This window comes from Orbicella franksi, chromosome 3, assembly GCF_964199315.1.
Source record: "Orbicella franksi chromosome 3, jaOrbFran1.1, whole genome shotgun sequence".
Taxonomy (NCBI): Eukaryota; Metazoa; Cnidaria; class Anthozoa; order Scleractinia; family Merulinidae; genus Orbicella; species Orbicella franksi.
The window spans coordinates 29,638,514-29,652,913 of record NC_138147.1 but is presented as its reverse complement, the minus strand read 5'-3'; the positions used below and the strand labels follow the sequence as shown (position 1 = coordinate 29,652,913).

Below are 14,400 nucleotides of genomic sequence, written 5' to 3'. Positions count from 1 at the left end.
CGCACTTCAAAGTCAGAAAGCTTTATTAAAGGTTGCCATAGATCTTGACATGAACTTTGACTTCAGCTTGACTTATTGGCTGATTAGGGTTGATATACCTTTTATCGCACGATTGATGACCTGTGATTAATACTTAATCATTTCTGTCTGTTATATTACCACAGATGGATCGAAGGCGTTTGAGATAATTGCATTCAGTGCAGGAGGCGGAGGACTGGCGTTAATTCTTTTAATAATACTTGTCATTATTATTCTCCGCAGAAGGTGGGTCTCTTAAATAAGTACCTTGTGGATTTGTTCCAGTCATTAAATTGATTTATTAAAGTTCAGGTCGAGACATCTACTGGTCCACCTTCCCTCGTAATACATCAATCTACCTATCAACTTACCTATCTAATTACCTAACGTATCTACGTAGATGAAACGTATCTACCTAATGTATCTACCTTCCTACTCACTTACTTACCTTCCTACCATACCTACTTGTCTACCTACCTACGCACTCACTCATCTGCCTTAACCAACCAACTTACCTACCAACCTGCGTGCTCATCTACCCACCCACCCACTTATCTACCTTAACCAACCAACCTACCTCTCTAACCACCAATCAATTATCGTTGCTTATCCAAATAAATGAGACTAACTTATATCTATGTGTCAACTTAATGCTTCAATGTGTATACTACTAGGAAAGGGCGAAAGAGCGTAGAGAAAGCCTATATGAAAAGCATTGAAATAGGTAGGTTCAAAAACGTCCATATTCTATATAACGCAATTAAGACGTCTGTACCGGTTAACCCGTGTTAGGTGCTAAAGAATCGACTATTAATGTATAAATTTGCCTCACTGTATAAAACGAGATGTTGCCATTAAGGAAAATAAAAAGACTTTCTGGAAGCTTTCTCGTGTTAAGTTCCATTAATTTCTTTCCACTCCGAACACATTCGCTCGAGATAACAATATTTTAGCAGATGAGCATTGTCAACGAAACTGCATACAAGTGTTGTAACTCTTAGTAAACGTCAATATTGCCTGCAATATTTTGTTTAAAGGAAGTGAATTACAAACTACGAATCCCATGGATCAGCGAAACCAGTATATCGACCCTGGAAACTATCTGGATTTAATGGAACTGATATCGAAGTTTACGAATGAACTCGACAGAAGTGACACTAAACTAGAGGGAATGATTGGACAAGGTAGATATTACTCCTTAATACAATAGGCCAATTTCGACATAATAAAATGCTAACTTGGATCCGAGGCATGAGGAAATAAAACAAAATAAATTTTAAATTAGTCATTCCTCGACTTCGATGTGATTTGTTTTGTTTTATTCCGCCAAGCCTCCGAGCCAAGTTAGAATTCTAATTTATCGAAATTGGCCTATTTTACTAGTACACTAATGCAAATGCTGCAGCCTGATTGGCTGAGCTGTTATACACTGTAAGCCATTACTGGGTCGTCCACATAACGGCGAAGGAGGCGCGGTGGCCTCGTGGTTAGTGCGCTAGTCTCCGGATTGGGCTGTCCGGGTTCGAGCCATAGCCAGGTATCTCAGTTATTTTGCCCGTCCCTGTTTCGATTGCTTATCCTCATGTTTGGTATCTCAGGGGAGTTTGCAGACGTGTACAAAGGCATACTTAAGACTCGAGAAGGCAAGAAGATTGTCGCTGTCAAAGTCTTGAGGGTAAGTTGATCTCTTTACGTTTGCTGCTCTTATCCTTTGGTAGAATTTTGTAGCAAAACTAAAAGCTGAGTTTTAACACTCAAACAGCTAAAGTGCAAAAGATTATTCCTGTACTCGAAACAAGGCCCGTAAGAATATATGTAAAGAACAATATAAGTTAAAACTGATGTTACAACACTGGTCTTCTCTTTCATTGCAGCCCGGTTCAAGCGAGAAAAACCAAAAGGACTTCTTGTCAGAAGCATCCATCATGTGTCAGTTTGATCATCCAAATGTTATCGGACTCATAGGAGTTGTTACACAAAGTAAGTGGTATATATAGAGAGAAAAATGTAAATTTTTAAAACATCGGAGCGTGAAACAACGTAAGAATCTGAGTCTCAACATCAATTCGAAATGATGACCTCCCAGATGCCGACCGGGTGCTCTAACCGGTGAGCTATAAAGAGTCATGGTGAGTTGGGCCATTTACTAGGTTCATAATATGTATCAACTATGTATCACCTGTATGTTCTTATAATTCAAGGAAAATGAAACCTGCTGCAATTTCCCACCCCTCCCTCTCTTCTTTTGTTATGCATGTCAAAATGTCCCAGATGAATCATCTTCATTTGTCCGTTCTCCAAGTTAAGAACTTGGGTGCAGTCTCTCTGCCTACGGGCTATCCTGTCCTCTTTAACTTCTTCTCAGGCCCAATCCACAAGTCAAAAAATAGGTTAAGTCAATCCGTCTGTCCGTCAGTCCATGAATCAGTCATTCAATCGATCAATCAATCAATCAATCATTTGATTGATCGATCGATCAGTCAGTCAGTCAGTCAGTCAGTCAATCAATCAATCAATCAATCAATCATCCAATCAAGCGGTCAGTCAACCAATCAATGAATAAATCAATCAAACTTTTAAACAATCGAGAAATAAACCAAATTACTTCAAGAGATCACACTTTGATCTTCTCTTGATTAACTTTATTATTTATTTATTTATTTATTTATTTATTTAATCAGTTTATAATCAATTTGCATTTGTAGGCAGGCCGATGATGATTCTCACAGAATTTCTGGAGAGTGGTTCACTAGATCACTTCTTACAGGTACATTTACTGAAGATCTTTCTTATGTTTGTGCTTTTGCTGGGTATTTTTGTTGCATCACATAAATTCCCGGAAAGTCCAATCCTCTTTGCTTGGCTGAGATGGAACTTTAAACAGTTAAAAAGAAGTAAATAAGATTAGACTTACGTCTCCTCTGAAAGACCTCAAAGTGACTAATAAATGAACTAATAGAAAAGTCGAATTTCTTCTTTGTAGAAACGTAAAGGACAGTTGACGAGCCTTCAGTTGATAGGAATGGCTAGGGGCGTGGCCTGTGGAATGGTGTACCTTTCCGATATGAACTTTATTCATCGGGTAAGTATATACATGGTAAAGATAGTGTACTAATAACTATCAGTTCTGCGATCGACTTAGCTAAATTGCTAGTACCCGTGGAATGGGCGGTGCGGTGGCCTAATGGTAAGCGCGCTGGTGTTTGATCGAGCGTTCCTTGTTCCAGTCCTGGCCGAGGTCATTGCGATGTGTTCTTGCGCAAGACAGTTTACTCTTACAGTGCCTCTCCCCACACAAGTGTGTAAATGGGTACCGGTTAATTTAATGTTGGGGGTAGCCCTGCAATAGACCAACATCCCCAAGGGACTTACACCCCAGGGGATAGTAGAAATACTTCTAGTCGCTACATGCTACGGAAACTGGGATAAACTGCCTGATGGGTCATTTGAACCGACACAGACGTAAAATAGTCAGGGAGCCTCTTTCAATATTATCACCATTTTTACATCACGAAAAAGTTGCACTCATTATCTGAGTGCCTTGAAGGATTTTGTGAGTCTCCAAGGTAGACTGGATTGTTTTAATACTTGATAAAAGGTTAGGTCTGTATTGCGCATATCAGAAAAACAAAATTAACAGGCGATGGGGCGGGGGAGGGGGGGGGGGGGCGAGCGCAATCGTCGTATCATGTACGTAGAATGGTGATATAGTTGGGCAAATTAATGTTGATATCCCTTAGTCAAAGTTTAATCTAAGCCTAATTTATCAATTAAACTCACTTAACTGTTTTAAATGTTTCCTGTGGTTTAGGATCTCGCAGCTCGTAATGTGCTTGTTGGTGAAAACATGTTGTGCAAGGTGTCTGATTTTGGTCTTTCAAGAGAGTTACATGCTCAAGACGATCAAGAGCCACTGGATTACGAGACTCAGGTACATGCTCATGTTTTTCAATCAAAACCGCGAAACCGAGTTGGCTAGATAGTTCAGTTGGTAGAGTTCTGTAGCGGTATTGCAGAGGTCATGGCTCGAATTCCGTTCGAGCCTGAATTTTTTTCAGGCTATGATTTCACAACGGCTCAAGTTGTGTGTATTTATATAACTGCTATTATCAATCACACGTTCATCATAATCTTTCTCCGCAGTTCAGATATATGATCTTCCATATATTTTCTTGTAATTATTGTAGTAATATTTGTATTGGATTGTTGTAATGCAGTGGAAAACCTCGAGAAGACCCTACATCAACTGCCTAAAAAGAAAAAAGAAAAAAGGAAACATGGGGGTGTTAATGAGATCATCAAGTTTCCTCGTCGTGGCCACTTTAATAGTTTAAAAGAAGTTTTCAACATTTGCTGTTGAATAAATCACGCACATTAGAAAATGAGTCAACTACCTAACCGTATAATGCCTGATTCTGTCAAGAGTAATGATCTTTAAACTGCCTTTCTGCGGGATTGACTTGTATAAGCCTTTCTGAAACCCGAACAGTAACTGTTTCTTGCTTTCGTCGGTGATAAGTTGTTTTGCTCGCACGCTCCTTAGTAAATACTGTATTTCGCATCTTAACATTAAATCGTGTTTCTTTTGATTACCCCGAAGGGAGGTAAAATTCCAGTTCGTTGGACCGCACCCGAGGCGCTTAAACATCGAACGTTCAGCTCTGCTAGTGACGTGTGGAGTTTTGGTGTTTTGCTCTGGGAGATCATGACTTTCTGTGATAGACCTTACGGAGAATGGAACAACTACGATGTAAGTGATGTGTAACCTCGCTGCAACAAATTCTTGAAACGAAGAGATAGCGTCGTGAAGGGAATTCTTGTCGCCCAGGCTCATTGACTCAATTATAAACTCACTCACTCGCTAACTTGCTAAATGACTGAATCCCTGGGTGACTAACTGTCTGACTAAATAGCTGACGGAATGGCTGGCTGGCTGGCTGGCTGACTGACTGGCCCGGCGACCGTCTGACTGTCTGACAGGCTGGCTGACTGGTTGACTGACTCTCTAGCTGAGTGACTGACTGATGACTGTTTCACTGACTGACTGACTGGTTGACGGACCCTCTAGCTGAGTGACTAACTCATGATCATAGTTGTACGCCCGGAGGGGCTTGGGGTGCTGCAGCCTTCTTTCCCTCCCCCCCCCCCCCACCCCTCCCTTGACAATTTGGGCAAGTCAGTTTTTTGGGGCAACAAGAGAAATTTGGCAACGAGTTTTAAAAACGCTTTCATTTGTTTCGACACATTACAATGCTACTGACAAACAGAGAATAACAATACTGGTAACCAATATACAATAACGTGAGACTTAATACTCAAAAATAGTGCGAATCAGCATTTTCTTAACACCCCTTATTTTTTCGTATCTCAAATTGTCACTGGAAAAAAGCTTTATTTTTGTGAGAATCCGGAATTTTTTTCATTCTCAATGTCAACTTAACTTTTAAGCATTTATGGGTCCCTCGATAATGTGCTTTCTGAGCTTGAGATTAGGTTCAGTGGAAACGACCAGGAAATACTCTGTGCTTTGGGAGATATGTGTCACAGGGAAACGCCTGATAAAGAAAGCTTCCCCCGCATCGCTAAATTTTACGAAATCGACGGTGAGATTCTGGAAGCTGAGCAGAAAATATACGCGAGTTTTCGTCGTGAGCGCGGGTTCCACTCACGACTGTTTCAGAAATACTGCAGACAACGCATGAGAACGAAAAATTTGATATGTTGCCAGATTTTTCCAATGTGGTGAATATTATTGTGTTGATACCTGCTGCATCATGTTCTGCAGATCGCAGATCATTCAGTGCGTTGCGCAGAATGAAAACCTACCACCGCAACAACATATGGGGCAACAGCGTGTCAGTAACATCCGCACTGATTTACATTAAAAGGAATACGGCCAACTCTAAACTAAACAATGACATGGATCGTATTATTGATATTTTCGGCCCCCGCAATGGCAGAGATGGTAATGTCTTAACGTGGTCTATATGACAGATTCATATACAAGAACTGATTCTCACCGCGGATTGAAATGTAAGATTATTTTCACTACATATTCAGGCCAATGTTAGTGAATCCTGTGACCCTCATTTGTACTTGATTGTTTTGGAGAAATTTGGGCAACTTACGAAAATTTTTTGCATGTGAAAGTGATTCACCGCTACCCCTGGAAAAAATTGCCGGTACGCCTATGGACTGACTGATGACTGGTTGACTAACTGACTGACTGACTGACTGACTGACTGACTGACTGACTGACTGGGCACTTACTTAGTGACTTATTCACTGTAGCTGTTGTTTAACAGTATAAAACTCGGACTATTTAGAAACGTATTCCTTCCCATTTCAATGAGCGTGAGAAGATAAGTTGCTACTTATTAATCCGTTACCCATGTTGATTTTAAAGTCTTTGCTGCAGACAGAGCAATACGTTATTCTGGAGTTCTACTATAGTTGATTCGACACTTTAACATATTCAAGAATTAATAATGTATCCTATCTTGGTTTCACTGGAGCAAGGTGCTGCGTGTTTATGAAGGCTATGGTCATTACAGGAATTCATTATATGACTTGCGTTTGTGGCCGATATAACACGCTCTGATTGGCTAATACTAGGGCATTATTCTCCCGTAATGCCAACGGGCCGATTACGGGTCTGCAAAAACTGAACCAAGCAAAAAGCCGTATAATTAACTACTTATTAACCTCGATCGTTTAGTCTTTACGAGAAGATCTCAAACCTCGAAAAATCTCAAACCTTGCCGGTCGCTCGGTCAGTACGGTAAGGTCTCGGTCTGAGAATTTCCCGTAAAAACCTCATTCTCGGTTAGTAAGTAGTTAGTAGTCAATAAGGACCAGACTATTTAAAACCTTAAATAGCGCTTTGAAGTCTTTGAAAGGAACTCAGTCACGGCATTTTGAGTTATTTTGGCCAGGTACAAAAGTACCTTTAAATTGAAGGGAACCTGAAAACATAGTAGTTTACTAAGATACAAAACATCAAAGAGATAATAATAATTAACAATACAGCTCGAGGAACAAGGATGGTTAAGGATTACCACGGATTGCAAACGACGAACGTGAGAATTTTAGGCTATACTTTCCAAGATGCGTAGCTTCTTTAACTCGTTTATCGTGTTTTTTAAACAGGTTATCAACAGAGTACAATTTGGATACAGATTGCAGTCTCCTCAGGTGCGGAAAATTGGTTAACGTTTGTTTTGCAATTTTTAACATTTGATGGGTGTGTAAAAGCTGAAGTTAGTCAGGGACGTGTAGAAAGGGCACGACTGTACCTCCACTGTCTTGCTATTTCTAAAATTTTAAATTTTACGCATCGCATATGAAGTGCTGCTAGTGTTGAAGTTATCGTTTTTTTTTTTTTGGTTGCAAAAGGACTACATGTTTGCTTCCAATATAGAAATAACTGAAAGCAAAAATCTAAGGACTGCTGATTTGGATGAGTTACACCAGGCAATCTATCCTTAAAAGTGTCCCTGAATAATTTGTTGTACAAATTTAGCTTATTCTATTCATGAGCCACACCTGGATCCTGACGTTATCAACGTCGATGTAATCCACCACAAATTAATGAGAATCCACCACAAAAAAGAGGTTTTTTCCAATGGCCCATGTATCCCTACTTTATGCGTCCAATTATATCAGATTTTGGACTGATGATTTCTTGTAAGTTTTTGTATAACTACTTTTATGTACTTCAATTCCGGTCTGTGAATTAACTAATTAATTTGCTTGGTTATTTCCTATCGCAAGGGCTGCCCGAAAGTTCTGTATTCCTTAATGTTGGATTGCTGGGGGAAAGACAAAAGTAAACGACCCAAGTTTTCTGAGATCGTTAGTCGCTTTGATGAACTAATTCGATCCCCAGAACTTCTAAAGGATTATGTCTCATCGTCTCTCCCAGATACGTAAGTACTATTTAATATGAATATATGAATTTAATACTGGAGGTGGCTCTGTGATGGACTCGCATCCCATCCTTGGGAGAGTAGTGGTGCATCAGAAACCGGAATAAACTCCCGCCTGATCGGCCACTGCCATGACGAAGACTTAACTTTTAACTTCAACCTTGGCCATGATGCATTAAAAAATAAATAAAGAAAGAAAGACATAAAAATACAGTAATCACCAAATTTGTACTATAAAACACTTCACTGTTCTCGTCACTGTTTTCCTTGCGTACTGGAAGAGAGGTCGCACTTCTAAAACCCTTAGAAAATCTCCTTTGATAACTATTTACCCTGTACTGATCTCAATTTGAGTCGGTTAATGAAGATACTAAAGCTAGGGTGGTTCTGGAAATATTAGAGACATTTAACACTATGCCAAGGTTTCCATGTAAACGGCAAACAGCAAACGGCAGTTTCGGGTTAGGCGCCGGTTTGGCGTTAGACGTTTGTGACTTCTATCAGTTTAGTTACGAAAACATAAAGAATAATTTCACTTGAAGATGCCGCCATGTTCAATTTCCAGACAACAGCAGTGTTTGATTTTCAAATGGCAACAGAAAGTCCTGTTTTCACTCATCGGCTTAAAATTATATCTAAGCATGTACTACTGGCTTACTAAATTTCTTACTGACGACGTGGTATAAACAAAAATTCGGGATAAAAAAAATGTTCAGGTAAATCACTTACGTGCAAACCTACTTCTCGGCGTCGAAAACCCGCGTAGAGAACTCCAAACGTGACCGCAGCGCTTAGTTAAGTGACTTCTAGCGGTTTGCCGTTTGAGATTTCCGCTGAAAACCTTGGTGCTAAATGTCACTATTAGATTCGTTCTTGTTACAATAACAGTGCGTACTAGTATTACATGTCAGTCACTAGCCTGCGAACGCAGACGTATTTCCGGCTGTGGCTTGTCTCCGCCGAAAATAACGTCTGCGAACCCGAGCCAGGAAACGGTTTCTGTGACGCAGGAATTTTAAGCCAATCACAGTTTAGCTCAAGTAGCCCCAGAACTACTGCGCGCGGAGCACTCGAGTTTCATTCTATCATGGAATCTGATTGGCCAAAGAGAAACAAAAGTCATTATCTCACAAAAATTGTTTCCTGGCTCGGGTTCGCGGACCCTATTTTCGGCGGAGACAAGCGACAGCCGGAAATACGTCTGCGTTCGCAGGCTAGTCAGTCACTATCAAAGCCATTATAACGACAAGGACACAATAACAACAATAAAACAACGACGACGCCCAGTCAAGTCGTTTCTTTATAATTTTACCTGTTTTTATTACTTTCAGATCTATCGAGGTCGATTTACCAGAATTTCAGTCCGTGGACGACTGGCTAAAATACATCAACATGGAGAAGTATTTGGAAACATTCCAAGCTAATGGCGTCAACACCCTCAACAAGGTCGCTCAGCTGAATGAAGGGGATTTAAACGAAATAGGAATTAAGTTGGCTGGACATCGAAATAAAATGAAAAAGAGTATCAAGGCTATGAATTCACAACGTCACAACAAGGGCATGGATGAAGAGGAAGCCGCAAAATAGACGAGAGAGAAAACGTGGCTGATTGGAACAAATGTTTGCTATAAGAACCAAAAATTATACGAAAGAAGTGTAATTGTTATACTTTAAATTTGGTTCTTTTGATCAAACAACTGATAAAGTTAAAGTTTTTAGATAAAATTTTTTTTTTAGTTAACATTGAAGAACAGTAGCTCTTTTTAAATCATTTTTATTGTGGGTTTTAGTTCAGTTTTTATCGCAAACTTATTCATTACAAAATAGTAAAATTAATACAGATAGTAAATACAAAATAGCAAAGAGGAATTTCAGTAACAAATTTGACAAGTGGTAAATCTTTAAGAAAAAGAATCAGTAAAAATGCAAAACGCACCAAAAGAAAAGAAACGAAACGAAATGCGATAATGCTGATACTGACAGTGTTAAACACTCACTGTTAAAGTTCGTTTTAGGAGCGAGGGTCGTTTCGTCTCACTGACTGAACTATAATTATGGGAAAACGAGGAAAAATGAAATAAAAACTGCAAACCAGCGTGTTCGAGTGTTACCATGTACATTCTACTCCATCTTCATCCTCAGTGTTTTCTGTCCAAATGCGGTTGGCTCTAAAACCATTAGTCTGAGATTTCCAAATCCATCTAAAATTGTTTCAGTACGCTTTCGAAATCAACCCAGAAATAGGTCGCAAATCCTTCTTAAGAGAACGAGAGAAAGGCAATGCAGTCGTAATAATACACTTTATTTTTTCTTCCAGCTTCACAGCGGTCCGGGTCCAAAATCCTTGAATCTGATTGGTTAATCGCGCGCGCTCCAGCGGTCCTGATTATCCTATCCGGACCCTGGTTACGGACCACTCCGAAATTCCCAAGTTTGGCAACGTTTCGAGCTTTTTGTTACACCATAAAACAGCGTATAATGTAAAAAATCTACAAAGAGTCAAAGAAAGCAGCAAATAAAGCCATTTTCGATTTTTCAAGCCGTGCGTTTCTTTTTCATTAGCATCTATTTTTCTCACATAAGCGACATTTTCGGCCGAAAACTAACCTTTTTAAACGTACTTTTTCCCCACACTGTGTCACTTTTGTTTAAAATCAGCCTTACAATCTCTGCAAACGCTACCGGCTTTTTTGCCCGAATGTCAAACGCAGGCGTACGCCAGATTTGAACTCAACGGTTTTAATTAAAATTGAACACAAAAGTTGCTTTCAAAGCAATATCGTAGAGAGAAAATAGACACGTTATTTGCCGGCCTTGCTCGGCCCGTATTGGTAAAAGCCATGCCCTTGGGCGCAGTTTTTCCCAATATGGACCTCCCGGCCGGCAAATAACGTGTATACATAACTGCTTTACAGGTGCTCCATCATGACCGATTCTTGGGAAGAAAAACCTCAGAAGAGACCAACGTTCCGATGGCTTTGCTCTGCGGTCAGAAGACTTCTGGATGACCACAAGGTTTGTAAAGTTCTTTAACATGTGTCAGTGTAGCACACACAGCAGAAATGGACACTCACTGTTAAAGCTGTGGTCTTATTGAGCAATTTGTGTGGCTTTTATCCACAGTGTCTATAAACCTTTCCTTTTGGGGGGTAAGAGAGGAGGGGATAAATATGAAGCATATCTACCAAGACAAAGTCGAGCTAGATGTTCGCGGCCAATTTTCACTGGGCCTGAGGTGACATTATGCTACCAAATCACTAACAACGTACTTTAGTCTTAACGCGGCCTCTCAAAAACAACGATTGCTTGCCCATTTGCACATCAATGTTAGGTGTTAAACAAATAAGAAGCTTCGGCCTGAATCAGGAACAAAAATTCGACCACTCTATCAGAAACAGTTTGAAATAACTGACGAATTTCGGCCCAGAATGAAGCATTGGCAGTCAGAGAGGAACGATACAATTGTATCATCACTTCTGTTGACTGTTTTGAGCTTTATGAACTCTGAACTCACCCCTCTCGCCTTAGTACGAGTTCTTGTCCGCGCGCGTAACTTCAGGTGATTTTAACTAGCCAATCGTGGCTCAGAATGTGCTCGCGCGTACATTTGAACTTCGCTGTCGTAATTTTGCAGATTTTCATCTTTGTTGTATTTTCTTGCCGTGTTTTAGATTTTAGTCCAGCCTTGTCGCTGTTTTTGGAGTTTTGAGTCTAGCTTCTTCACCGTTTTTAGCCATTGTGATTAGTCGTTTATTGTATTTTCCGGATTACGTGGCTGGTTCATTAAATAGTTCGTTTATTTGGAGTTTGAGCCTACAATTCACTGAATACAATTCGCAACATTGACTCCCTTAACCGTTACACTGATCAGCAGAGACACATAAAGGTCGAAGGTCTAATCTCTTTATCTATCTATTCTTTGATTTGCAGACATATGTGAATTTGGAAGTTTATGATGACAAGGATTATGTTAATTTTGGCGTGGTGACGTAGAACGATTGACGGAGGATCGTGACTATACGGAGAAGACACGTCATTTGATTGAAGAAATATAGTGTTGACAAGTTTCATTTTATTCAAAAAGTTTAGTAACACCCATCAAATCGATTGCTAAGGAAACCGTGTATAGCATTTCCACTACAGATTGTTTGCAAAATTCTCATCCGATCTGGCATGATAAACATTTGCTACTTCCTGGACAGAAGGCTGAATATATTGCATAATGCCTAAACGGAACCCTTTCTGAGTGTGGATAACGCCATCCAACGGGTAAATCACTGGAGAAAGGTTGACGACACAAACTTTGCCATCCCAGCACTAAATACATAGTGATTTATCCAGTGGAGAGCATCATCCAAACTTTCACCAACCAGCTATCTTAAGCGCTGTAAAAGTTAGAACATCCCGGAGACTCGTAGCTAATTTGTATAGGTAATCATACGGTTTCGAGTTCAATTTGGAATTAATTTGCACGAGTGAGTTTTTCAAAATTACACTCGCCGAAGCGGCTCGTGCAATTTCAGCTTTTTGAAAAACTCACAATTGCAAATTAACTCCAGATTGAACGAGAAAAACCGTATGATTACTTATTAATAATATAAACATGAAAAAATTCGCGCTGAAGAAGTGCCGGAAGATCTTTCTTGAAGCCATTTTTTTCTCATTTGAGAAAACTTTTTTCAAAGTTTCAGCACAAAATGTTCGTCATCATTTTACGTGATATCATTTTCTTTGAAAAGTTCCTGTTTTCTTTCAGTCAATCATAATCCAGAATTTCGATGTGTAATTTGCACTGGTGTTACACTTGAACAGCACTGCTCTTAGCCAATCAGAATCGAGTAATTTTTTTCGTGTGTATTATTAACCTGTTTATGATATAAAAAAGAATGCTATACTTAGTACATAACAAAACTTCGAATAGAAGACGTCGTTCGCGCGAGTGTCACGTGCACGAAGCACAATAGGCAGATCATGTAATAATAGCGGAACTTCCGCGCGCCGGAGCCCCATACCTTAGAGAATTTGGTAGCCCATCGAGCCGAGAAGGTTTGGTTGTCACGTGCTTGTCCGTACAACGTCTGTACGTGCGCCACTTGCTCTGTGCGTGCACGAGTTTTGGAAGGTCCTTTATATTACCACTTTTGGCCTGAAAAGGGAAAAAAAAGGTCCACACACTGTTTAAGAGGTACCGATGAGGAACATCAGGGGTTAGGGAGACATAAAAAACCTTGCCTAGTGAAGATTAACTCGAGAATGTTCGCTTGTTTAGTATGTTTAGTAAACACTGTGGAGAAATGGTTTATTCGTTGATCGATCGAAAGATTGGCTCATTACAGTCTTCACAACATTGGCGTTTGTTGAAAGTTTCTTCCCGGACGATTCACGCAGACTGAGGCGAATTGCGGTGAGCGACTTTTTGTTGTAGAACTTGCCGTCGTGTTTTCTAAAACTTGTCACGTTTGCTTACGACTCTCACCAGCTGCGTGAAAAGCACTCATCTACTTATTAATCCCTTCTAAATGCATTTCTTTGCATATTTTTTAAGGAGAGTTCCTCATTTTGTTTCTTCAATTCCTTCGGTAGACTCTCGGTATGGTGAAATGCTTATTGGTGAACTTCTGGTAATTTGATGATCATATAGGACAGATAAAGCTATGACTGCAATGCTGTCGGCAACAATTAATATTAGTTCGTATAGAGTGATCGTCCGGGTGAGTGTAGTTCTGAAAAGAACTGTTGTTGGTGACTGACGTTTCGACAACCTGAGCGGAAGTCATCTTCAGAGTCACGTGAATAGTGTTTGTCAGTCGATGATGTTATAAGTCTGGTCCTTTGAACGTGATTGGTCAGTATAGCCATGATGGTATTGGCTGAAAGACTCGTGTAAAGTTTGTCATCAGTCATTGGTGTGTTTCGATCCGTCTATTGTCAAATCGGTTGGGTTTTCAAGTTACGCTTCAGCGTGAATAATTAACTTGAACACCGCACGTCTTTGACATTTTGCATGTTTTCCGGCTTCTAAATTCATTTCTTGGCTTTATCTTGAATAATAATCAATATTAAACGAATTTTCTTAAAAATTCTTTTATTCGGCGAATCTATGTTGAGAAATTAATGCGTTTTAAAGAAGAAGGTCAATCCAAAAATCGTATATTTTTTTGTCAACACTAATAAAAATCTTGCACCAACTTCAGCAACTCACCGAAGTTTCAGCCTCTAAAGAGCAGGTTTTTCTTGTGTAATTCGTCTCCAAAGAAGCCCAAAATTCGAACATCGTTGCCGCCATTCTGAACAGTATTCAGCAGCCAGGCCGCGTTTTCGTGACGTCAATCCGTCCAAGAGATTTTGTCCAAATGGCTTCGAATGAGCTTTTTAACTTCCACTCTGGGTTATGGCTGTTCTTGAGCCACATCATTTTGAGCCAAACATGCTCCAAACTCCGAAATGGTAGCAT

General features: G+C 39.9%; 2 protein-coding genes across 3 annotated transcripts in view; both read left to right on the top strand.

Moving 5' to 3' along the window:
* The window catches only part of LOC145481831 (ephrin type-B receptor 1-B-like), a 20,112-nt gene extending 10,071 nt beyond the window's left edge, over window positions 1-10,041 (top strand). For both annotated transcript variants that reach the window (XM_081460376.1, XM_081460377.1), the window contains 12 exons: window positions 165-264; window positions 693-742; window positions 1,056-1,202; window positions 1,617-1,693; window positions 1,893-1,998; window positions 2,724-2,785; window positions 3,002-3,100; window positions 3,830-3,949; window positions 4,619-4,768; window positions 7,168-7,212; window positions 7,792-7,946; window positions 9,278-10,041. In XM_081460376.1, coding sequence (XP_081316502.1) covers window positions 165-264; window positions 693-742; window positions 1,056-1,202; window positions 1,617-1,693; window positions 1,893-1,998; window positions 2,724-2,785; window positions 3,002-3,100; window positions 3,830-3,949; window positions 4,619-4,768; window positions 7,168-7,212; window positions 7,792-7,946; window positions 9,278-9,533 — 1,367 coding nt within the window. In that variant the 3' untranslated portion in view covers window positions 9,534-10,041. The remainder of the gene's footprint in view (window positions 1-164; window positions 265-692; window positions 743-1,055; window positions 1,203-1,616; window positions 1,694-1,892; window positions 1,999-2,723; window positions 2,786-3,001; window positions 3,101-3,829; window positions 3,950-4,618; window positions 4,769-7,167; window positions 7,213-7,791; window positions 7,947-9,277) is intronic.
* On the top strand, window positions 9,548-12,766 carry LOC145482941 (angiopoietin-1 receptor-like). The gene is made up of 3 exons (XM_081461576.1): window positions 9,548-9,602; window positions 10,862-10,961; window positions 11,877-12,766. Exons 1-3 carry the CDS (start codon window positions 9,565-9,567, stop codon window positions 11,937-11,939), a joined length of 201 nt encoding a protein of 66 aa, XP_081317702.1. The 5' UTR covers window positions 9,548-9,564; the 3' UTR covers window positions 11,940-12,766.
* Window positions 12,767-14,400: the final 1,634 nt, after the last annotated feature.